Source organism: Perognathus longimembris, chromosome 14 (assembly GCF_023159225.1).
Source record: "Perognathus longimembris pacificus isolate PPM17 chromosome 14, ASM2315922v1, whole genome shotgun sequence".
NCBI lineage: Eukaryota > Metazoa > Chordata > Mammalia > Rodentia > Heteromyidae > Perognathus > Perognathus longimembris.
The window spans coordinates 21,534,809-21,561,403 of NC_063174.1; the positions used below are offsets into that span (position 1 = coordinate 21,534,809).

General features: G+C 42.8%; 1 protein-coding gene across 10 annotated transcripts in view; it reads right to left on the bottom strand.

Annotated features, from left to right (window-relative positions):
- Nin (ninein) overlaps positions 1 to 26,595 on the bottom strand; it is a 113,963-nt gene that overhangs the window by 42,880 nt on the left and 44,488 nt on the right. For 7 of the 10 annotated variants that reach the window (XM_048361764.1, XM_048361763.1, XM_048361771.1 and 4 more), the window contains 8 exons: positions 24,928 to 25,017; positions 22,540 to 22,709; positions 8,700 to 8,739; positions 6,521 to 6,711; positions 3,772 to 3,918; positions 2,596 to 2,763; positions 566 to 702; positions 83 to 223 (listed from right to left, as the gene is read on the bottom strand). In XM_048361764.1, the coding sequence (XP_048217721.1) occupies positions 83 to 223; positions 566 to 702; positions 2,596 to 2,763; positions 3,772 to 3,918; positions 6,521 to 6,711; positions 8,700 to 8,739; positions 22,540 to 22,709; positions 24,928 to 25,017 (1,084 nt within the window). The remainder of the gene's footprint in view (positions 1 to 82; positions 224 to 565; positions 703 to 2,595; positions 2,764 to 3,771; positions 3,919 to 6,520; positions 6,712 to 8,699; positions 8,740 to 22,539; positions 22,710 to 24,927; positions 25,018 to 26,595) is intronic. The other 3 variants (XM_048361768.1, XM_048361773.1, XM_048361770.1) reach the window with 1 other exon arrangement.

Genomic DNA, 26,595 nt, shown 5'->3' on the forward strand with positions numbered 1-26,595 from the left:
CCTATGGCTTGGCCACACCGAAATCTCTCCAGCCAGATATAGCCAGGGCAGGCAGGTAGGCAACGCCCGCTGCCAGTCCCACCTGAGGTTGTACTCATTCCTCCGTTCTATGGCTGCGTGGTGATCATCCACCTCTGACGCCATCAGAGACTTGAGCTTCTCAGCCTTGTCCAGGTCTGATCGGAGTTTCTCTTTTTCTCTGACTACTTGATCGACCCGTTCCCTAGAATCAGAAATAAACCGAGTTAATGGGAGACTGTTCCTAAGCAACAAGTTTCTAACAAAAAACAACCTTCTTGTCTGGCTTGCTTCAATTCAAACTCCAAACCAAGACAACCAAAACCTTCCTAAAGCAAAAAGGGCAGGCCATGGTTTCTTTAGAAACTCAACAAGCCAAGTTCTGTTTTGTTTCCGCACAGTTTAAGGGAGATGTGTGCCGTGGTAGATACAGAGGAACAGCCACATTTGCACATGGGACGGAAGGGTACTCATAGAAGGCATCGCGACCGACACTTGTGGACGGTGGGAGAGGAAATGGAGCAGGCACAGCTTCTGCTCAACTCACAACAAATGCCGGATCTCAGCCTTGAAGCTGGCCAGAGCCGCCTGGTGAACGCCATTCTTGGTGACCAGAAGTTCATTTTCAAGAGCCAGTGTGAGTTCTGTCAAGTTAACACTTCCATCCAGGCTGAAATCCAAGGCCTAAAAATCAAACATGACAGAATAAGTTCCAGACAGATCACATATTCTAGCTTCTGAGAGCAGAAAATGTGAAGGTTATATAAACTCTGAGACCTGAGTGCTTACATTTCTTTAGTGATTGCTCAGGAAGACTCTTCAATCTAGAAGGTAACTATTTTTTTTTTCAAATTACATTAATGTTTTTTCAAATGCAAATTTTTTTTCAAAATTCAAATAACAGGAGTACTTGTATTTTCAAAAACAATATTTGGGAAGGTAGCTTAGTGGTAGCATGCTTGCTTAGTATGCATGAGGCCCTGGGTTTGATTCCTCAGTACCATGTACACAGAAAAAGGCAGAAGTGGTACTGTGACTCAAGTGGTAGAGTGGTAGCCTTGAGCAAAAAGAAGCTCAGGGACAGTGCCCAGGCCCTGAGTTCAAGCCAAGGACTGGCAAAAAATAAAATAAAATAGGACTGGGAATATGGTCTAGTGGCAAGAGTGCTTGCCTTGTATACGTGAAGCCCTAGGTTCGATTCCTCAGCACCACATACATAGAAAAGGCCAGAAGTGGTGCTGTGGTTCACGTGTAGAGTGCTAGTCTTGAGCAAAAAGAACCCAGGACAGTGCTTAGGCCCTGAGTTCAAGCCCCAGGACTGGCAAAATAAATAAATAAAATTAAAATAAAACAATACTATCTGAAGTTGAGCATGGTGGTACAAGCCTGCGATCCTAGCTGCTTGGGAAGCAGAAGAGGCCAAGTAATCAAGTTCAAGGCCACTCTGAACAAAAAGAAGTTCATGAAACTCCATCTCAACCCATTCCCAGATAAGGTGGTGGGGCTGATTATGCCAGCTACAGGGAAAGCACAATGGCAGGTGCCGTGGCCAGTACTGGCCATCCCTATAGACACAGGAAGCACAAGCAGGAGGGTCAAAACCCAGACTGGCCCAGTCATAGAGCAAGACCCTACCTCAAAAATAACCAACACAAAAAGGGGCTAGAGGTATGGCTCAAGTGGTCGAAGATCTGCCTGGCAAGCTTGAGGTGCAGAGTTTAATCTCTACTACTGGGGGAAAAAAATATCTGGGATTATAAATAAGCACATTGGTATAAACCTAATTCTTAACAACCAGTGCTTAGTTAAGAACATTTCTCATGTTAATAATTTGGGTTAAAGACATAGAATGTGGCCAACAGACCCCTGGAGAGACTAGGCAGTCACTTCTTTTTTTTTTTTTTGGCCAGTCCTGGGCCTTGGACTCAGGGCCTGAGCACTGTCCCTGGCTTCTTCCCGCTCAAGGCTAGCACTCTGCCACTTGAGCCACAGCGCCGCTTCTGGCCATTTTCTGTATATGTGGTGCTGGGGAATCGAACCTAGGGCCTCTTGTATCCGAGGCAGGCACTCTTGCCACTAGGCCATATCCCCAGCCCCTAGGCAGTCACTTCTTAATCTCTGAGATCTTATGAACAGAATAATCATTAAGGAGAAATGGAACTAAAAAGAATTAAAACAAAACAAAACAAACATATATATATATATATATATATATATATATATATATATATATATACTGGTATTAGAACTAATAAGGGAAGGGAAAGAGAATATCAAAATTGAGAGATAAAGGATAAAAAGACAAATGACTCCAAAAGCAATACTTACAAAACCATTTGGTGTAAACCAACTGAACAACTCATGGGGGGAGGGGGGAAGGGGGAGGGGAGGAAATGAGGGAGGAGGTAACAAATTGTACAAGAAATGTATCCACTGCCTTACATATGAAACTGTAAGCCCTCTGTACATCACCTTGACAATAAATAAGTAATTATTTAGAAAACAAAACAAAAAACAAACCAACAAAATTTTCAACCCTTCTCCAATTAGCTACTTGTCTCCCCTTGCGCAACTCACTTTTAGTATCTCCTGGCTGTTCTCAACGCCCTCTTCCTGCCAGCTGTCCAGTATCCTCTCCACAGACGCATGGCCCATCCCATCATCCAGGCAGGAGAAGACCCGAAAGCCAATGGTACCTGTCTTCACTGATGGGGTCATGGTACGACGCCCACTCTCATCAAAAGACTGGAGGAAGAAAGGTGAGCAAGCTTAGCTGGACTGCAGGCATTTCACCTAGATGCTGGTCAAGACTGAAATTGCTCAGTCCTGACCTCAGAAAACAAAGGGTGCCTTTGATGGATCCCTGTTTCCCAATGAGTCAAGCCTAGAAAGCTTATTAAAAAGAACTATTCTGGGCTGGGGATATGGCCTAGTGGCAAGAGTGCCTGCCTCATATACACGAGGCCCTAGGTTCGATTCCCCAGCACCACATATACAGAAAACGGCCAGAAGCGGCGCTGTGGCTCAAGTGGCAGAGTGCTAGCCTTGAGCGGGAAGAAGCCAGGGACAGTGCTCAGGCCCTGAGTCCAAGGCCCAGGACTGGCCAAAAAAAAAAAAAAAAAAAAAGAACTATTCTAATGAGAGTGCTTTTCCATAGAAAACAACATCAGGTTTCTTCTGACCCTGAGTTGATGTCAAGAAGCATAATTATAAACCAGAGATACAGTTCAAACTCAAGGCTACAAGTTCAAATTTTGATAAAGGCAATAAATAACAACAGCAGCAACAATCAGAAGTATTTGGCTGGGCACTGGTGGCTCACACCTGCAATCATAGTTACTCAGGAGGCTGAGAAGTGAGGATCTTGGTTCAAAGCCAGTCTGAGCAGGAAAGTCTATGAAACTCTTATCTCTAATTAACCACCAAAAAGCTGGAAATGGTGATGTGGATCAGGTGGTAGAACACCAGCCTTGGGAGAAAAGGCAAAGGGCCAGCATCCAGGTCCTGAGTTCAAGTCCGAGTATCAGCACACAGGCAAATACATGTAGACACAGCATAATTAGGGCTGTCCTACTCTAATTTATGGTAATTTCTTCAGCCCAATCTTTCTTTCCTCATGGGTTAGTCTCTCTTATTCTCCTTGCGTTTTGTTGTCTTACCTTGGAATTTTGTTCAGGCAACAACTGAATACATTAGCAATTATTAAATGGGTTGAATTTTTCTTTACAAAGAAAACCCCCACTGGCTTCTCACCTGCATGGAGAGATGTCTTTTCAGTTGTCTGTAAGGAGTAGATGCTGAAGGTGTAAGAGATTTTCCATTTTTGAACAAACCATAGAAAAAATCTTCAACACTCATTGTACCATCAGGATCAAGGTTGTGAAATACTTCTTCAAGCATCTAGAAAAACAGTAATCACATATTTTAAATACTTCACTCAAAATAACACATGTCCAAAGTATGTTTTGATCAACATAAATCAGAACCACTGTTGTTCCTAAGACTAAAAATTATGATTTGATGTCCTTTTATTCCCAGTACATTGAATTTATTTCCCTCTACACACAGTAAAGAAAATAATCCCTTGCTAACATCTCCAGAATCTTAATGCTAGGGATCATAAGCCAATAATACCCCTAGATACCTACAAGGACATTGGGAAGTGGTAAGAGGACCAGCAAGCTCAATACAAATGACCTAGCCACATCTCACTGCCTGACAGATGTAGCCAGATATAGGGATTTATTTTGCCAGTCCTGGGACTTGAACTTAGGGCCTGGGCACTGTCCCTGAGTTCATTTTGCTCAAAGCTAGTACTCTACCACTTTGAGCCACAGTACCACTTCTGGTTTTCTGAGTTGTTAATTGGAGATAAGAGTCTCACAGACTTTCCTGCTTGGATGGCTTCAAACCACAATCCTCAGATCTCAGCCTTATGAGTAGTAGAATTACAGGCATGGGCCACTAGTGCCTGGCTGGGGATTTTTAGAAAATTCTCCCATTTGAAAATCATGTGCCACAAAAATCCAATTTGTATGACATTGTGCCAATGTGTGTGACATTGGGGTAACAGTTTTCTCCTACAGCTCTTCAGCTGTCCTTACTTCTGGGAAGCAGAGCTGTGGTCCTAAGACAGTGATCCACCTCCTCCCAAGGAACCATGGTTACAGTGACCTAACTGAATCTACAAAATGAAGGGGGACAGAAATTTACACTGCTTTCACTTGTAAAATTCTTAGATCTCAAGTTCCATGCTAATGACATCATTTTGAACTCCCAGTCCCCTGGTTTACAGCTAATAATGAAAAGTTCTACAGCCTTATGATTTTTTTCTTGAAGACAAAACAACCACACAGAGTCAAAGGTATGCTCAATGAGCAATCCTTTATGCATATTTAAACCAGAGGAAAAGAACTAAATGTGCTACTTCTTACCCTAGGTTTTAGGGCAGCTCTCTTGTGTTTGGTTGCCATTTATTGCAAGAACTGTTTTTAGATAAATAATCTAAGTTTGTGGAATATTTCTTGGGAAAAAAAGATCTGTGATTCTGTGGACTTCCCAGGTTTATAAATTAGGAGAACAATTAATTTTGTGACTCAACAGCAACCACTGAAAAATAGTGGTTGCTGAGCCCTCCATTGCAAAAAGTAGTCACAAAATATATGATGGTCAACTATAATGTGAGAACAGGAAAGCTTAAAAATCTTTCCTTTCAGCCAGGCTACTTAGAAGCTTTTGAAGATAAAACTTTCTTAGTTAGGAAAATACTGCCCATTATCACCTGAGTAGGCAGACAGTGCAGTTTCAAATATCATTATAATCAAAGATCTCAGAGCTTCAACTGTATGTAGCCCCAATCTCTAACTCTTTCTGGCTTAGCTTTTTGAAAAACATACTTTAAAGTTAGTTGTTTTCCTTGGTTTTATGGCTATTCATACACTCATCCCTTAATTTTTCAGAAAATTTTAGCTGGCCACCAGTGGCTTATTCTTGTAATTTTAGCTACTCAGATTGAGATCTGAGGATAGAGGTTTGAAGCCAGCCTGGGTAGGAAAGTCTGTGAAACTCTTATCTTCAACTAACCACCAAAAAGCTGGAAATGGATAGAATACCAGCTTTGAGAGAAAAAGCTGAGGGACAGTTCCCAGGCCCTAAGTCAAATTCTAGTACCAACACTATGAAAGAGAGAGAGAGAGAGAGAGAGAGAGAGAGAGAAAGAGAGAGAGAGAGAGAGAGAGAAAGAGAGAGAGAGAGAGAGGAGAGAGAGAGACAGAGACAAAAAATATAAAGTGAATAAAACAAACAAAAAAAAAGGAAATGTAAAGCAGTGAGTTTCACCAAATAAAATTGTTTTGGGGGCTCTTCCAAGATTCTTTGTGTTTTCTAAACAACCAATCATCCTTTTCCATCTCTAAATGATCAGAAAATGAGATTTAGAGTGCCTGGCTGCTCTATATGTCCAAGGCTCTCTTCGGGTCATATATGAACAGCTTATTTAATCCTCAGTGAGGCAGATTGTTCTCTATGTCCCTCCATCTACCTAAGAACTAGAGATGACACTGATCTTTCCAAAAACCTAAACTTAGTAGCCTGGGCTTCAAAATATTCCAACTCAAATAAATGTATGGCATACCCTGCTTAATTCTTCCTCCGCATACGCCCACATCTTGCTTTGTGACTGATACCTCCATAAATACCTCTGATGTGGTAGATGTGCTGAGCTAGCATCTCCCGGCTTCTTGTAACATGTCAGCACAGCTGTGTGCTCCAAAAGGCTCAGCTATTCTAAACATTTATCTCCACAACACAACATGATTTTTTCAGAGACAAACTCCTTTAAGAGTGACTTCTTAGGAAAAAAGAAACTGGTCTCAGAAGCGACAGGAAGCCATGATATGGCCATTCCTAGCCTGTGGCCTGCTAAGCTTTCCTTGTTATCATCAGCCTGTTAAGCGTTCCTTCCTCATTGGTACTGCAGAATCAAACCCATAGTAGGCCTCACCTCTCTATCGACACTCTGTAAGCCATACTGCTCGCAGATGGAGACCAGCTTCTTCCGGTTCAAGTGGCCATCGCGGGTGATCCCTAGGTCTTCACAAACCTCTTGCAGTTTCTCTTCTATCCAGTCTTGAGGAGGGGAAGACCCACTCTGCGAAGCATTCAAATCATCTGGGTTCCAAAACCTTAGCTGGCCTGAAATAAAAACATACACTATGTGGTCTCCCAAGGAATTGCAAAGAGAGAGCTTATTTGCAAAAATAAAAAACGTTTGGATGAAAAAGAAAACCCACTATAAGGTTGATCTCATTTTGATTTGATCCTGAGGTCCCAATATCATGGAATCATTGGGGGTTTTTTTGGTGGTAGAGGGTACAGGCACTTTTTTGCTGAATGGTAATCATACCTGAATAAGAAGCACTTCCTATGCTAGGCACTGGTGGCTCATAATCCTAACTACTCAGGAGGCTGAGATCTGAGGATTGTGGTTCAAAGCCAGCCTGGGCAGGAAAGTCTGTGAGACTCTTATTTCCAATTAACCATCAGAAAACCAGAAGTGATGCTAGGGCTCAAGTGGTAGAGTGCTAGCCTTGAGCTGAAGAGCTTAGGGACAAAGCCCAGGCCCAGAGTTCAAGCCCCACAACTGACAAAAAAAAAAAAAAGAAAAGAAACATTTCCTCCTACAGAACAGCACACAGGGCACCTGAGAACAAAAGCTTAGGCTGCCGAGTGATTATCAGTTATCCTCAAGCTTTTTTGTGTGTGCATGTATATGTGTGCCAATACTAGGACTTGAACTCAGGGCCTAACTCTAGCATGGCTCTATCACTTGAGCCCATACCTCCACTTCTAGCTTTTTGCTGGTTAACTGGAGGTAAGAGTCTCATGGACTCTCCTGCCAGGGCTGGCTTTGAACCATGATTCTCATATCTCATCTCCTGAGTGGCTGGGATAGTAGGCATGAGCCACCAACTACTGATTATCCTCAAGACTTATATGCCCTGCCTCAAGTATAATTTGTAGGCTGTTTGATTTCTACTAGTGTTAAAACTAGACCTTTTTTTTTTTGATTGATTGATTAGTTGTGGGGCTTGAACTCAAGGTCTAGGTGCTGTCCCCGAGCTCTTCAGTTCAAGGCTAGCACTCTACCACTTTGCGCCACAGTGCCACTTCTGATTTTCTGGTGGTTAGTTGGAGATTAGAGTCTCACACACTTACCTGCCCAGGCTGGCTTTGAATTGTGATCCTCACATCTCAGCCTCCTGAGTAGCTAGGATTATAGGCGTGAGCCACCAGCACCTAGCATTAGAGCATTTTTTACTGGGAAATAAATAATTTCCTCATGAATGCCTCCAGATTTTCTCTCCCCAAATCTTTACATATGAACATTCTGACCTCCAGAAACCAAGCAATCCAACTTGAAAAAAGAATGAAAGATTACAAGCCGCAAATTCCCAATTTTATATGAGGAGTAAGTTTTGTATAGGAAAGCTCCTTATCTGTTTGTAGACAAGGATCAAACTATTTAAATGCCCTCATTTCCAAATTTTCTACTTACTTATAATGTTTGAGTAAGTCATCACTTAAGCATTAGTAAATTGCCAGCACAATTTTGTGTGCCTGGAAGAACTTTGAAGAGTTGAAGAGAATGCTTAGTGCCATTTCTGTTCTTTATAAGCAGAAATGAATCCCATTACTGCAGTGTCTTTCCACACTGGAGATATACAGACCATGTTGTAATCACACTTAAAGTGAATCGCAGCCAGGTAGGCAACAGTGGGCTGTGAGCTTGTTAGCTGAACCTCATCTCCCTCTAGTGGTCACAGAACAGACACGTTCTATTTCTTAAGTACAGTTGGTAACAACTTGCAAGGGACACATTTTAGTACACTGCCGCTAGGTTAGGATTACTTACAAATTCATTTGAAAGTCTATAGAGAGAAAATTTAGCCCATAAATGGAATGCTACGATGAAATTGCCACCTCTTATGTGGTGTTGATGGGTGGATTTTAAAACTATGAGTACTGATTGGGAGTGGATTTTGTGTTGTTGTGGATCCTAATGTTAATTCCTACCTAGTACCTAAGATAAGGTGCGGGAAGGAATCAGAGTGCCCTAGGAATGGTGGCCCCGCCTCCCCTCCCCACAGGTACCAAGGAATATCCTACAAGGAATATCCTACCTTCTGCCTCATACTCCTCACTGTGTTGTGTCTTCCAGCGCTAGAAGAGGCAAAAGAGGTGATTAGTATGCTTTTGACCTTCTTGAGAGGAAAGTCCTTGCAATTCTCACACCATTCTGTAGCTCTGAAATCATTTTGGTGAGGCATATGATTTTAGGACCCACCAGTGCTTTTATCCAGGTGGGTTCACATCAGTTACCCAGCCAATCAAGAGGGAATACCTACAAAACACACAGCCCTCTGCAGGACCTCACCGACACACCACAGTCTTATCGGGATCTCAGCAAATGCATGTCCTTCACATGTGTGAGGACATGTACCCCACAGAACAACCTGTTCACAACCTTATTCATGGCCCAAACCAAGAAGGATGCGAGCTGGGGTTCTTTTGGCCTCCTAATCACATCTCCTTTCTCCTCCACCTTCTCAGTACTCCTACAGCTCTTCACTTTACTTAGAAGATACTGAAGACAGCATAGATTCCCCTCCCTTGCACTGAAACTCCAATGAAGAACGAATGCTCAGATGACTCTAGCCACCAAGAAGGGGCCACAAGACTGTAACTCAGAAGTTTAAGTTCACCATCACATAAACAGATTAGAAATGCCAGTCACTAACATATATGGAGTCCTGAATCAACAGAGCCCAATGTGAACTTTATTTTCCATAGTTTTGGTTTTTCTGTGGCTACAATTTCATCAGTTCGCTCAGATTACATTTCTACACATTTCCTAGACTGGTGGACCAGGGAGGCTTGGGGGCAGGGAGGGCACAGTGGAGTCAACAGACACTTCTGGTCTCTTCAAATGATCAATTCTGGTCAACATCTGAGTACTTTGATACAAAACTTTCAGGCAAAGCTGGGCACTGGTGGCCCATTCTGTAATCCTGGCTACTCAGGAGACTAAGAGGTAATGATCACATTCCAATCCAGCCTAAACAGGAAAGTCCATAAGATTCTTATCTCCAATTACCCACCAAAAAGCCAGAAGTCGAGCGGTGGGGTCAAGTGGTAGTGTGCTAGCCTTGAGTAAAAAAACTAAGGAACAGTACCCAAGTTAAAGGCCCAGTCCCACTAATAAAAGCACTCTAACAGTGTGTCTGTCCATGTGTCTTTCTTTATCCAACAGAGCAAATGAAAAATGATTTAAATGTCTACCATAGTTTGACAATGAAAATTGTGAGAATTTAAATAATCTAGAGTTAAAGATACCAACAAGTAAAACAGTTTATTCACTAGACACTATGTTGAAAGTGAGCTACACAATAACCTGTAGGTAGGGACAGGAGGAAAAAACTGGGAGAGAGTGAAGAAAGGGATAACACTGTCTAAAAAGAAATATGCTCATTACCTAATTCATATAACTATAACCTCTCTATACATCACCCTTATAATAACAATAAAAAAGAGCTTAAAAAAGTAAATAAAAGACTCAATAGAGTTTATTATCTAACAACCATTGAATAAAATAAAATATATCAAACTACAAGCAGCGATGATGATGATGATGATGATGATGATGATGATGATGATGATGATGTGTGTGTGTGTGTGTGTGTGTGTGTGAAATCTGAGGCTTGAACTCAGGCCTAGGCACTGTCCCTGAGCTTTTGTGTTCAAGGCTAGTGTTCCACCACTTGGGCCCACCTTCACCTCCGTTGTTACTGTTTTTAGTGCTAAGTTGGAGGTAAGAGTCTCACAGACTTTTTGCTCACACTGGTATCTAACTGCAATCCTCAGAGCTCAGCCTCCTGTGCAGCTAGGATCACAGGCCTTTTAACTGGAGAAATAGGTAGGAAAAAATGGCAAGAACACAAACTTAAATCCTAACAATTCCTATGGCAAAGTCAAAGTTGACTGTTGTTTGCTCATTTATTTCTCAATATGGTTAAAGTAGTAAGGAGTGAGTTTGGAGAACCACAATTCCCTTAGAAACTATTTCCAGGGTCTGATGAGTCTGTGGAAATGGGCACACATTTCTGATTCACCGTCTAAGACAATCCATTCCTGCTTCTTTCTTTGCTCAGTTCTTACCCCTAAATAAGAGACGCAGTGTGGAGAATGGTGCTGAATCTTTGCTAACCTATCACCTTGGCCTTAGGCAAAAGTTTCTGACCTCTTTTGTCTCCATTTATTCATTTATAAAGTGGGAACAAAGTAGCACAAATTTAGTAGACAAAAGTAAAGTGTTTAGAGTTGTGTGCTTGGCACATAGGAAACATAAAATATTGTGATGTTTATTGGACATATGTGTATCTAATATAAACTAACTTTACAATTGCAGAATGTTTTTTCATTGCCGTTCTTAGACTTAAAGCATTTAATTGGTTAAGCCTGGAGAAAGTCTCTATTAGTCATAGAAATTTGTAAGAAAACCCACAATTCTCCAGCACAGAGGCAAATAAAAAGGATGTTATATGAGAGGTAACAAAATTAAAGCTGGTGGTATGGTCCAACAATAGAGCACGTCCCTAGTAAACATGAGGCCTAGAATTCAGATTCTGGAAGAGAGAGAGAGAGAGAGAGAGAGAGAGAGAGAGAGAGAGAGAGAGAGAGAGAGAGAGAGAGAGGAAGAAAAAGAAGGAAGGAAGGAGAAAGGTAGAAGAAAGGAAGGAAGGAAGAAGTAAGGAGAGACAGAGGGAGGGAAGGAGGGAGGGAGGGGAGAGGAGTGAAGGAAAAGTTAAGGGAAGGGGAAGGGGAAGGGAAAGGGGAAAGGGGAAAGGGGAAAGGGGAAGGGAAGGGAAGGGAAGGGAAGGGAAGGGAAGGGAAGGGAAGGGAAGGGAAGGGAGGGGAGAGGGGAGAGGGGGGAGGGGGGAGGGGAGAGGGGGAGAGGGGAGAGGGGAGAGGGGAGAGGGGAGAGGGGAGAGGGGAGGGAAGGGAAGGGAAGGGAAGGGAAGGGAAGGGAAGGGGGAAGGGAAGGGAAGGGAAGGGAAGGGAAGGGAAGGGAAGGGAAGGGAAGGGAAGGGAAGGGAAGGGAAGGAAAGGGAAGGGAGGAAAATGCAACAAATTTAGGGAATGGTTCATCTTAATACCAAAGTAAGGTAAATTGAAGCACCAAGGGAATCACAATTATTCTTATTAAATTAACAAAGTCTTTAGGATATAATTCCTACTATGATTACAAGTTTAAAATAGACCCATTTTTATGTGATGACTAGCAACATAAATGGATACTATACTTTTGGCAATGAAATGGCTTTATGTATCAAAAGCAACAGAAATCTTTCATTCATTAACTCCACTTGCTATCCAAAGACAAGAAAATTAAAGAAAGAAAAATGCCATATGCACAAATATGCACACAGCAACACTTTCTTAAACAATAAAGCATTGAAAACAACTTAGCTATTCAACAATGAATGGCACATAAAGCATAATGATACATCATAATGAAGTCATTAGAAGTATAATGAAAACATCATGTGGAACCATGGGAAAACATCCTAATAAATGAAAAGGCCATAACAAAACGTGATCTATGATTACCACTGGCAAAAATATTTATACAACCAGACAAAGACTGGAAGGAAATAGACTTAACAAAAATGGATACCTTTTCATTGAGGAACCTTGGGAGATATATTCCTTTCATTTCTTCTATAGTTATAAATGCTGTTTGTACAACACAAGTAGGCGTGGCTTTTACTAGTTCTTTTGCCTAATTGCTCTCAAAGCCTAACCTAATTCTTGTGATTTGGAGGTGAAAGGCGGGGGGGTGGGGTGGAGGCTCTCTCTCTCCCCTTGGGAAGCCCCATCCTCCAACACCTGCAACCTCCTCCTGTCCTGTGATGGATGGAGAAGCCAGGATGGGAAGCCCAAATGCGGCTCAGGTGGGCGAAGGGGGCCTGAAGCCAAGGTCTCCAAGAATAGTGGAGTGAGGCCAAACCAGAAATGATCACCCGAGACCTGCCTTGGGGACCACCTTGAGACAGTCCAACCCCACAATGCCAGGTATGGCACAGCCTTTTAACCTTCAATTAGCACTTTAAATTAAATTAATTCACACCAACGCTTAAGGCAAGTGGAAGTGGCCAGACACATGTTAATTAAATATATGCTAATGTCCAGCAGTAACAGTTTCCCAAACATTCCCTAGGACTGTAAGAAATACAGATCTATGCTGGGAATGTGGCTTAGCAGTAGAATGTTTGTCTAGCATGTAGGAAGCCCTGGATTTGATTCCTCAGCACCACATAAACAGAAAAAGCCGAAGTGGCACTGTGGCTCAAGAGGTAGAGTGCTAGCCTTGATCAAAAAGAAGCCAGGGACAGTGCTCAGGCCCGGAGTCCAAGCCCCAAGACAGGCAAAAAGAAAAGAAAAAGAAAAGAGAAACACAGGTCTAGTTAGGAGCATTCTGCTAGAAGCAGCAAGCTTATGTTAATGCCTCCATTTTCATTCCAAGACCACCCCAGTGGGATATGGAGGGTATCACCCAGATATGCTTTTTCCTTTTCCACTGAGGGTCTGTTCCTTTAATAATTGGGATTGGGGGAAGTGCATGGTGGCTAAAGGTTTATTATTAAATTGCTATTTCAGAGGAAGGGGGATGGGGAAGATTCAATTCATTCATGGCTCATTTATTTTCATTCTCACTGCCTGGAGCCCTCGGTTCCAATTAAAAAGCTGAGGGAGAAGGAGGGGAAGGCAGGTTAGGAGGCTGGAGGAGTTAGATCATTCGGCTACTGAAACAGTGCCAATGAAAGGAGGTGCCACTCTGGAATAGGCTCCTTTTGATTACCCATGTCTCCCCCACAGTGGGAAAAGCTGGCAGGTGGCCTTTAGACAGGGATCTGCCAGGAACCCTGGAAGGGATGCAATCATGAACATCTCAGAAAGAGTGGGTGCTAGGGTGCCCTCACAACGCTGAGTACAAAGAAAAGATTTTTCATTTCTTCCCTTAGACACAAATGCAGGTACATGTTACCCTGCCGACTAGCTTCTCTTGACTCTGGAGGAGAAATCATCAAGTAGCTGAGCACTGGGCATGCTGGAGTCTGGCTTAACCACTTCCTGGGATCTCCTTGGTTCCTAACTTCACCTGTGAGACAGGGATGGCATCTCCTAAATAGGACAGGGAGGTGCACTTGGCATTTAAGAGGCCAATTCTTGCTATTGGCTCAGCCATAGGAGGTACTTAGGGTTGGAACGCTATAGCTGGATTCCTTGGTCCATTTTCACCTTCATCTGTAATCAGCATGGAGACTGGGACAAGTAACTGAATCTCATGTGCTTCAGTGTCCCCGTGGGTAACAGGATAGCAATGCCAAAAGTGCACTTTGTATCTGGAAAGTACTTTGTATCTGGAATCATGCCTGCTATGACTTAAGTGCTAAGCATCTGTGAAGGAAGAAGCATTAGTTACTATTCCTGTTATAAGCATGTTAAAAAAAACAAAATGAGTTCAAAACCAGGATGAGGGCAACAGAAGGAAACAGCAGATAGTCCAGGGTCAGCCTGAGAACTGACCCAGAAGAGATTCTTTTAAAAAACTATAGCTTTGATACATTAATTGACTTGATTTAATCATTTCACATTGTACTTATTATCAAAAGCATCCTGTTGAAAGTTTCTGCTGTATGTATTTTTTTGTGTTATTGGCCTTAGCCCTGCTTTTTACATAGACATGGTCCACAAATTATTGGTGGCTTTCCTGGGAGTAAAAGTCCAAATTGTATTCATACGACTGGCATTCTAGAATCTTTTTTTTAATCCTGTTGTTGCCAGTGAAGATATACTTAATTATACTTTAGTAAATATACTTTGACATGGTGGAGATTATGAAGTGATCAACTCTGGAGGCCATGTAGGACTCTGCCTCCCCCGGGGACCATGCTCTCCATACAGACAGTGTTCCCTGGACAGCCACAGCTGGCAGGGGCTGCCCTGTGCCGTCTTATTACCAGGCCAGGTGGACTAGCTAACTGCCCCATTGAGGGCAACCCCAGCAGAGGGTCAGAGGTTGCCAAGCTCCAAAGTGGCTGCATCAGAAAGCAGCTCCCCTCCCCCTTAGGCAAACAAAGGGAGTTCCAGCATCCACCGCAAGGGTGGAGTCTCTGGGTGTCACACTGACCATTGGGGCCAGCTCTGGAGTTGACCTACAGCGGTCTGAGAGTGCCCTGCCACACACTAGCCACGCAGGCGACACTAGCTTTGGGAATACTTTCTTTGGAAGAACACCTGCTGTGGTGGACTTTGGAGCAGATGGCCCAAGTCTCTCCAGACCCCCAGCTTCCAGTACCGAGGCCAGGTCAGCATCTGCAGCCTTTGGACCTGGCACAGCCCTGGCCCACAATAGTCCAGCCGCTGCCTCCACAAGCCATCTGCTCCAGTGGAAACCTTTGTGTATCACAGAGTGTATGGCTAATTAAAATGATTATGAGGGCACAGGAGAGGCCATTCTTCCCCCAGCAGAAGTGGCTGAGCTGACCTCTGCAGCCCAGAAACCTGAAGCAGACTTTTTTTTTTTTTTCCTGAAAGGGCCTTGCAAGCCTGAAGAGAAGGAAATTTGCTAGAAAGACAAAGCTCCTCCTCACATGTACTGAGCTGGGGTGCTCCTTTTGAAAAGGGGAGTGCATTTTAGCAAAGAATAAAAAGTCTTTGGAAAAATAACTATGTTTCTGATGGAAACTGTAGGATTTTTAAAAACTGGACAACCACGATGTGTTTGGCTCACAGTGGAAAATACTGTGGAAACCCCCTCCCTGGGGGTGGAGGGGTGATGGGAGCTGAATTCACTCAGGAGGGCTGGCTATTGTTTCAGAAACACACTTCTCTGGGTAGGAACTCATTTACCACTCTGCTGCTTTTGAAGGCAAAGGCAAAGGAAGGCCGGTGGACCCAGCTCCCAGTCTCTCTATTCTGAACTCAGGAATGGCTGCTCCCCTGTGATGCAAATCAGTGCCTTTATCTTCTAAAGCAATTAAATGCTACAAGTGAGGGCTGGGCTGGGGATAACTGGAATTAAGGAATGATTTTTTAAATGCACATACATTTACATGAATCCTACTATACTGCCCCCAAACACTCCTCAAATCTGCAGGAATGGGGAATGTAGAATTTAAGTGGGAAATATCAAGTGGGAAAATGGGTCTGGGTTTACTGGTTTTTAAAGTTCTTAAAAGAAAGGGGCTTTTAATAATAACTTTAAATAATATTATATATTACACACACATATATGTGTATATATATATTTCTGCTCATTAGAGTTGCTAAATGGGTAGTTTATTTAAAAATTTTTTAATTGTTAGAAAAGTAATGTACAAAGGGGTTACAGTTATATAAGTTAGGTAGAGAGTACATTTCTTTCTGGACAGTGTCACCCCTTCCCTCACTGCTGAATCGACAGTTAATACTACTTTTCCATGCGGAACAAATTTTAATTGATGTCATTGCAAAATGTTATTATCATCATGAGAATAGCCAGTTAATGTTTGCTTTGCTGTCTTCATTTCTAGTTAGAAAATAAAGATGAGGAAGTTGTTTTGTCGATCCGGAAGGCAATGGGGGGTAGGGACCGGACAACCAGAAAATTCCCTCTGGGATCAGGCCAGGACACTATGGTGTGCAAGTCTTGTCAGAACAAGAGGCATCTTATTAGCTTTGAAGCAGTGTCTTAGATCACATCCAAGCCATCTACAATTGTATCTTGACTGAGTGCTTTCTCCCTGGGAGTAGCCAGATGATCTAATTAAGATTTTACAACTATAAAGAGAAAGACTGAAAAGTCATTAATAAAAACAGTGGAAACATGTACCAGTACTGCAACTGACTGCTTTATCAAAGACTGGGACAAAAAGAAATCAAATGGGGGGCTGGGGTATGGCCTAGTGGCAAGAGCGCTTGCCTCGTATACACGATTCCCCAGCACCACATATACAGAAAAAGGCCAGAAGTGGCGCTGCTGCTCAAGTGGCAGAGTGCTACTTGAGCAAAAAGAAGCCAGGAACAGTGCTCAGGCCCTGAGTCCAAGGCCCAGGACTGGCAAAAAAAAAAAAAAAGAGTCTCACAGAAAAAAAAAAAAAAAAGAAATCAAACAGGAGTAATGGAGGCATGGAGTGTATTCTAACTATAAATTATCTTAGCAGAACTCTCAGTTATTAAGAAGTTTGTTCTGGGGGATGGGAATATGGCCTAGTGGTAAAGTGCTTGCCTCATATACATGAAGCCGTGAGTTCGATTCCTCAGCACCACATATATAGAAAAAGCTGGAAGTGGCACTGTGGCTCAAGTAGTAGAGTGCTAGCCTTGAGCAAAAAGAAGCCAGGGACAGTGTTCAGGCCCTGAGTTCAAGCCCCAGGAATGGCAAAAAGCAAAACAAGAAGTTTGTTCTGGAATTGGCTCTTGACTCTACACAAGTGAATAATTCATAAGTTATGCACACATGGAAATGTAATAAGGCAACTTCACACCTCCTGGAGAAGTTTGATCTCATATAGGGGAACAAAAATCAGTTTATTTGGATTTTTTTAGGGGGAGGGGGACAAGACCACCCCATCCCTAGCCCCAGAGTCTCTATATAAGGCTTGGGTTTGCTTGTTCATCCTTGTCAAGTGTGGCAAATACTCCTCGTTTTTCTCTCAGGTTTTCAAAGCCAAGTGTTCAAGCCAATGGTTTTGACTTACACTCCTACTGTCTGTCCACAGCAGAAGAAATCATTGTTCAAAGCCCCTTGTTCTTGATAAAGATCTTACTAGTCCTGATTTAGTCCCTGTAGAAGAAAACAGTTAACAACGTGTTCCCTGTTTTCAACCAGGTCAGAAAGTAAAATGGCCCTGCCCCAATTGTATTAATTACACAGTCTTTCCTACCAGCTCTAAAGAATGGAGAACAGAACTGAAAAAAATGTGTTTGGTTTTCCCCTTCCATTTGAGGTCATTTCCATGGACACTGCGTATAGGAGAAGGAAGGAAAAATAGAAGCATCCAAAATTAAAGGCTCACCAACAAAAAAACCAGAGACAATGCCAACCTTCCCACCGATCACACCTTGGGTCAGAGCAAAGACTGTGTCCCTTTGTTGGCTTAATTCAGAATCGAATGTCTTGTTGAAAATGATCCCATGGGAAAAAAAAAAAAAAGAAAACTGGCCACTTTCCTCTCAATAGCACCTGAGAGGTGGGCCTCCCCAGGGAGCCATCGGCCAGATAAACACACCAGAGTGGACAGCGTGCACTGTGGCCCGCAGGTGTGGCTTCCCCTGCCTCCCCAGCCCGGTGAATTAGCACATTCTGCTGCAGGCTTTCCAGACAAAATTCTAAGTCATCACCCTTTTGTGCTGAAAAGTTCACAAGATTACTATAGCCTTCCCCCTTCCCAGTCCTGCCACAGCATGTCTTGTAAATTAAACCGGGGGCGGGGGGGGGGGGGGATGGGGGAGGGAAGGGGGGACAGATGACAAGCTTAATAGCTAGGGTAGATATTTTCTGTTTCAGCAGGAATGAATCAAATTGCCTGATGAAAGCTCTAGGGGTACAGAGGTGGGGAGAAGATGGGGGAATATTAAGATATTTGTAATTTATGGGGGGGCTCACAGGTAGATGGGCTGAAACGAAAGTCTCACATGACTGAAAACACTTTGTATCAAGGTTTATTTCTGTAGTGTCTCTGTGGGGGAAGAAACCTCATGGCAGGCCGTCAGCAACCTGCAGGGGCACCGGGCGGCCCTCAGTCACCGCATGAGCTCCAAGTGGCGCATGACTAATGAAGCCTGAAGCCTCACAGGACTTACATGAAATATGAATTGAGCTGCCTCAAAGCAATCTGCATAAGAGCCTTGTTGACCCTCATCTGCATTTTTAGATGTTTTCTAGAAAGGGAAAGAAGGAACGGAGCTCCAGAAAGGCTCCAGAAAACCACCAATCAACATTGTGGTGTTATAAAAGGAGAACTCTCAAGTAAGAATGCAGAAAACAGCACGCGCGCACACACACACACACACACACACACACACACACACACACACACACACACACACTTGTAAACCAGTCACCTAGGAAGGAGCCTGGGGATGATTTCCCATCCTATAGTAACTGCTACCATGGAGGGGAGGAATTATTACTTTGTCTTTCTAAACTGTTTGCTAACTTCCCTGAGAGAATGAGTTCCTAGCTGGAATCAAGCCATCTGGAGATGGCTCTGATAGGACCTCATGACAGTTTCATTCTACCTCCCACCCTCCTTAAAAGGTACTATTTGCAAAATTGAGCTCCCTGTTGGGTAGCAACTGCCAGATTTCCCTCTGTTTAACTCCTGACAGCAAATCTGGTCTTTTTATTGTCTTTACCAAGAAACTACAGGCTGGTGTGGTAGCACACACTTCTAATCCCAGACATTGGGAGGAAGAGTCAGGAACATCATACATTTGAGGCCAGCTGTGTTTTTTTCACATTACCTTTCTCAATTCGAGATGGACTGGGAATGTGGCTTGGTGGTAAAGTGCCTGCCTAGCATATATGAAGCCCTGGATTCGATTCCTCAACACCACAAACACAGAAAAAGCCAAAGTGGCGCTGTGGCTCAAGTGGCAGAGTGCTAGCCTTGAGCAAAAAGAAGCCAGGGACAGTGCTCACGCCCTGAGTCCAAGCCCCAGGACTGGCAAAAAAGAAAAGAAAAAGAAAGAACGAATTGAGATGTATGTGCATATGATCATATAAAATTATGCTTATTGAACTCCAAGAAATGGAAATAAGAGGGTTTTTTTAAAAATTTTATTTTACTTTCTGTGGTTCTTTTTTTCCTTTTTGTCACTGGTTTATATTTCTGTACCTTCTGTCTTGGATGTTAGTTTATCTGATTTGGGGAAGGGAAAGGGAAACAGAAACAGAAGGACAAAGGGTGAACTAATTCAGCAGTGATACTCACTAGACACTATGTTGGAAATGAACTATATAACTTGTGGGGGCTGGGAGGGGGAAAATCTAGGAGAAAATGAGGGAGGGGTGACATTGTTCAAAAAGAAATGTACTCAATACCTGACATACATAAATGTAATCCCTCTGCACACCACCTTTACAATAAAATATATATTTTTTAAGAATCAAGATGAGGGGCTCGCAATATGGCCTAGTGGTAGAGTGCAGGTCTAGCATGCATGAAGCCCTGGGTTCAATTCTTCAGCACCACATAAACAGAAAAAGCCAGAAGTGGTGCTGTGACTCAAGTGTTAAGAGTGCTAGTCTTGAGCAAAAGAAGCTCAGGGACAGTGCCCAGGCCCTGACTTAAAGCCCCAAGACTAGCCAAAACCAAAACAAAACAACAGCAATCAAACTACTAAGTAACTATGTCAGTTCTTAGCCTCAAATTATAAGAAAAACTAGAGAATTGACATTTTAGAATTCAAGTGATTTCCAAATAATAAAACTTACCTCTTAAAGTCTTGAGACATTATAATTTCTTTTTAGAAAGAAATTTTCTTGAATACCTTTCACACTACCTGGACTATGAAACAAACTTTATGTAAGAAAATGTCATCTTCCCTGACAGCTAGATAAACACGGTATTATGAATACTGCATGACCTGAAGTATGTAAAATACTTGGCTCACTGATATCTTGGGTTTAATTAATTTTTGTGCATGTGAGTGCAGTGTTTTCCTGAAAAAGGTTCCTGCTAGAATTTGTCCAAGGGACCCAAGAATGGAAGGGATTACTAAAAGTGACTGTGCCTAAGACGGAAGTAGGCCCTGTCCTCAACCAACCAGCCAAGGGCACTGGAGGATCCAGGCAGCCTTCTCCTCTTTTCTCACCCTCAGGGTTCTTTCAATCCCAGTCCCTGTGTTAGCAAGACCCAGGGGGCATTATGACTCACGCCTGTAATCCTAGCTATAAGAGGGGTAGAAATGGGAAGACCAAGGTCTCAGGCTATGCCTAGACAAAATCCACAAGACCTTACCTGAAAAAGAACTAAAGCAAAAAGGGCTGGGGCATAGTTCAAATGGTAGCAAAACTGCCTTGCAAGCTGAAGCCATAAGTTCAAACCCCAGTTCTGCCAACAAAAGAAAGAGTGGAGAAAGGAGAGAGAGAGAGAGAGACAGAGAGAGAGAGAAAAGAAAGAGGAGAGAGAAAATGTGGAGAGAGAGGAGAAAGGGGAGAGAGAAGGGAGAGGAGAGAGGAGATACACACACACACACACACACACACACACACACACACACACAGATCTGAGAACATGAGAACATCTGGAAAGTTGAGGATACCAGATATCTAATTGCAGGGAACATGATTGGTAGCAATCCTACAGATTTTAGTAAACTCATCATAGATGTTAGGTCATCGTAAACATAGGTGCACACACTTGTACACACACACACACACACACACATACACATATGACCTCACACACGCAACAGCCTGTAATCTAAAGATCACTTTTAGAAAGTTGAAGTGGTTTGTCTCCTTTCCAGTTAATGTCAAATATCTGACATAAACATATTTGCAGCCCCAGTCTGAGCTGGGATTTACAAGGAATATTTACAGCTTGCTCAGCAGGGTATTTTTAATCATGTTCTATAAATAGGATGCTGTTAAATGAGCTATCAAGAAAACAAAGAAAATTTTACTGCTTGGTCTTTATTGGTAGATGATGATGGTGTGTATAGAAGGGCATGGAGCTGGGTATGGTGGCTCATGCCTGTAATCCTAGCTACTGCGGAGGCTGACTTCTTAAGATTGCAATTCAAGCCCCAGCTGAAAAGTCACTGTCAGAGTTTTTAATTAACCACCAGAAAACTGGAAGTGGTGCTGTGGTTCAAAGTGGTACAGTGCTAACCTTGAGCAAAAGAGTGCCCAGGCCCTGAGCTCAAGCCCCCCAACTGACCAAAAGAAAAGGAAAGAAGAAGGGCATGGAAAGAGGCAGGTTGACCTGCCATTCGGGGTCCATGGTGGATGGTGAGCTGCGCCTGGGTGTGGAGGCCTAGTAAAAAATGGGCACTCCTGTTTGGTAGTCTGAGGCAAGAGCCATCATGCAGGCACTCACAATGCTTGAACACATGGCTTTCATTTCCAACCTCTCATGCATGCTGTTTTATCGTTTGGAATGAGTAGAGAGGTATAAACATTTGCTTAGCATTTTTCAAAACGAAAAAAAATAACCATGACCATACCATAGGAGAAAGATCTATTCCCAAGAAAAGATGGGAGACAACATAAAAATAACTGAAATCTGAACATGTAATCATAAAGCATGCATAGAAAAATCAGTGCTCCTTTGGGGCTGGGAATGTGGCCTGGTGGTAGAGTGCTTGCCTTACATACATGAAGCCCTGGGTTCGATTCCTCAGCACCATATATAGAGAAAAAGCCCGAAGTGGTGCTGTGGCTCAAGTGGTAGAGTGCTAGCCTTGAGCAAAAAGAAGCCAGGGACAGTGCTCAGGCCCTGAGTTCAAGCCCCAGGAATGGCAAACAAACAAACAAAAATCAGTGCTTCAAGTTTTCCAATAATATAACAGGATTTGCTTCACTTTTTATCATCTCAACTGCTAGGGGTCAACACACATCTCGTATTTTATTTTAAGCACTATGGATGCTATTTTGATGTTTTCTTTATTAATATCAGAAGCAAATATGTTGGCCAATAAGCACTACAATTCCCTTCTTGGTAGCTAGGATGCCATTAGAAAAATCATGCTAAATAAACAATGACATCAATTAAACATCAAAAAAACACAGTGCTCTAAAAAACCAAATCAGAGGTGGAAATAGCCAAATATGGGTCCAAAAGGCAAGTGACAAGATTGGCAAGAAATTGAAAACAGTCCCCACAGCATCATTAAAACTGTTACCACACTGATTTGCAACCACTGACATTCATAATCCGCACTGGGTGTGACCATCCCGCTCCTTACCTCACTGCCGTCTCCCACTGGGCCGTGGGATGGCTGGGCTTCTTCATCCAGTGGCTCAATCACTGTCACCTCGGCAAACTCCTCCACAGACTCTTGGAACTCTGGCAAAGACCTTCGTCCATAACGCTTCCCACCTCGGACATATTTGGGCTGAGCTTCTAGTGAGCAGTCTGGATAAGGAGACAAGAGTTGAGGCCACATTACACGAGAAGCTCAGCCCCAAAATTTTGCCAGCCAGCAGACAAGGTCTCTTCTAGTTGTCCCAAAATAAACGGTCACATTGAGCCAGTTGTGGCTGTGGGCGTCAATGAGCCATCGGGTCAGCAAGCCACACGACTTCCACTTCTGAACAATTTACAGAAGTCCAGCTATATATATAAAACTGCACATTATATGAGAGATCCAATGATGAGATCAAAGGACTTGATTCAAAAGTATGAGAGTAGGGGCTGGGGATATGGCCTAGTGGCAAGAGTGCCTGCTTCATATACATGAGGCCCTGGGTTTGATTCCCCAGCACCACATATACAGAAAATGGCCAGAAGTGGCGCTGTGACTCAAGTGGCAGAGTGCTAGCCTTGAGCAAAAAGAAGCCAGGGACAGTGCTCAGGCCTTGAGTCCAAGCCCCAGGACTGGCCAAAAAAAAAAAAAGTATGAGAGTAATCTCAGGAAAAGAAAAACAGGGAATCGTATTTGTCTTTCCAAGTATGAAGCTGATGTTTAACAGATGCAGGAGGGACTACAGAGTGAGAAGAACCTAACTATGACAAGTCTTGGAAACCTAGTCAAGAAGTCTTGGAAAATTGGTTTAAAAAAACAAAAACAAAAACACCTAGACTCTCCCTCTGAACACTATAAAATGAATACCTATTGTAAGTGAACTGAACAACTGGGGGAGGAGCGAAAGGGGGGGAGGGAGAGGGGCATGAGGGACAAGGCAACAAACAGTACAAGAAATGTATCCAATGCCCAACGTATGATACTGTAACCTCTCTACGTCAGTTTGATAATAAAAATTTGAGAAAAAAAATGAATACCTATATCAAGTAATATAAAGCTGTCAGTGCCTTCAGTAGTTCCTTTATTAATTAGTCTACTTTCTGATCTATCAGGACAGCAGGAGGCCACAGCAAAGAAACTGACACAGTGATTCTCATCATTAATGACAGAGCATTGCCTCTGTAAAACCAGGCATCAAGAAGTCACTATTGGCTGAATGCTGGTGGCTCAGGCCTGTAATCAATCCTAGCTTCTCAGGAGACTGAGATCTGGGGATCAAGGTTTGATGCTAGCCTTGGCAGAAAAAGCCAAGTGACTCTTCTCTCCAATTAACCAGCAAAAAGCCAGAAGTGGAGGTGTAGCTCAAGGGGTAGAGTGCTAGCCATGACCAGAAAGCTGATTGAAAGCATGAGGCCCTGAGTTCAAGGCCCAGTACTAGTATAAAAAAGTTGTTTTGATATCATTATAAAATTTTAAAACACTAGGAAAAACACCACAAATGGACCACCTCATTAACAAAAACAGTATATTGTAGGCTTGATCTCTATGTTCTTCAGTTATATACAAAAGAAAATAAAAAGCTATGTATATAACAGGAGTCATCTCGACCTTAAAGAAGGACTTCAGCATTTTGACATGACATGTCAACATGCATCACCATCACCTTTATTACCACCCACCATCGCCACCATAATCACTGCAATCAGCACTGCCACCTCTGCCACCAAAGCCACCACCACAGCCACCGCTAAACACTACCCTTTTTGCTGCTACAGCTCTAAAGCACTAAAATAAATACTTCACTCCATTCAAATGTCATCTTAAAGAGTTCTAAGCACCTTGCACAGTAGTAGAAGTTTAAAATATTTTAAGATGGGCAATGTTTGTTGCCCTATCATCTATAAAGACACAGCATCTCCAGAGAGCAAAATAATAGGTCCTGCTTGAACATGACAGTCTTAGCATGGTATCTCAGAACTCAGATATATAGATTCTTAGATGAGGTGTGTAAACACATCATCAAAGTGGAGGTAGATGGTTAGATAGGAGCTGAGAGAACAAAACCTCTCCCACCATAGAAGCCACAGTGGACAGCTCTAATTTTACAGCATCCCAGGGGGGCTAGTGCCCACTCCATGCTCTTCTCCGGGTACAAGCTCAGATTTCATGATAGTTCCAAATGTGTCCAGAAGCATTCTGCAAATGCCCAGGAAAAACTCAGAGTGAAGCATTTGTGCTAGCTATGCAATTACCAGCAGTATTTATATCCAGCTTTTCCTTTTTTGAAAGTCACAGCCAAGTCATTTTATTAGGTCGAGCGATTCTCTTACAGGAAGTGTTTAAGCATTCACAATTTACATTGAAAATGGCATGCACATTTGAAGGTACCTTTCATCAGAAGTGCATGTGTCAGCTTGTGGGTATCCAGGAGCGGCACAGACACCCGAGCTACTTGTTGGCAGCTGACACCCACAGATGCTAGTCAGATAAGAGGCAATGCAGAACCATCCTTAATTTATTAGGTATTCTTAAATTTTCATGACAGATAACAGGATCTACCATCAGTGACTGTGGGGGCTTGGGAAGGATTAAAAGATAACATAGCTTTGGAAACTCGACCATGAGATTTTCCCAGCATGAGAGGGAAGGCACCTCCTGGGGATGGAATTGGCAAGGGAACTCCTGTGGAAACTGTCCATCAGATGAAAAGAAGGAGTGGGAGGAAGCAATGGTCCCCAAAGTCCTCTCTGTGATCTAGTCCTAAACTTACCTGTGGATGAAATGGTTCCCCAGTTATTTCCCACTGACCACTCCACTCAGTGTGGGGGGCAGGGCTGGAATGCAAGCAGCCCTCTTCCTAAGCCGCAGAGCGCTATGGGATGCTGGCTTTATTTAGCTCCTTATTTTTGCGTGGCCAGTAACGTAAAATCTTTTACATTCTATCTTATTAGAGTGACCAATTTTCAGCTGATTTCAATATACCAAAAATTTTTTGATAGCTACAGAATGTATACACATGACAATCAATAACTATGTGTGAACTTTTTAGTCAATATCAGCACCCACAAGAAACATGGCAGTTTCCTCAATCAATCTCCCAAATGATGCATGGAATCAAGAATTAAATTCATTATACCATTTAGAAATAGTTACACATTCACCCTAGGGTGTGGCTAAAGTGGAAGGAGTCTGCCTACAAATATACACTCACACATCCTCTCTTTTATTCACAGCATCATTATCAATGAATTTACCTAAGCTGGAAGGAGAGACCATCCATAGCCAACAGTTATTCGTGTTAAGCACTTGAGAACTTGTGATTATTCTTCTTAACATCAACCAAGGCTTTCCCGTGGAGAGCAGCAGCCCACCAACAGGAGGGATGTTCTTCCACACTCATATGAAAGAATGCCTCCTTCCTACCTTCCTGTATCCAAAGGAAGGGTTGCAAAATGGCAGCCAGAGGCCAAGTTGATTTATTTCATGAACATAGCTCCATTCAGTAGACCTTTGTTATCCATAGTTATGTTTCCAAGGAGACCATCCTTGAGAAAAATGACGCATGCTCATGAGGCAGAGCTCAGTACTGTACTACAGACACTTGATTTGTTTTTCCCACATTGCCCAACTTCTGTTACCTTTCAATGAAGCTCAAAATTTCACTTTATCACTTTAATAAAGCATGCTGCCTTTTGTTTTGCTTTTGGGTACTATTTCACAAAATAAGGACAGGGAAACACTCCATAGATCATCCAAGGCATCAATGAGGGACTGAGAACACACTTCTTTATGTCAGCTGAGCTGTGTAATACACGCATGGGATTCTTTTTAATGATGCTTGGTCAAAACCACATGTAAAGCTGGTGCTGGTGGCTTGTTCCTGTAATCCTAGCTACATGTAAGGTTGAGATCTGGACAACTTGGTTCAAGGAGAATCTATACAGAAGAGATTGCTAGACTCCAAAATAACCAGCCAAAAGGAAGCCTTGAGACATGACTCAAGTGGTAAAGAACCGGCTAAACAAACATGAAGCCCTGAGTTCAAACCCCAGTACT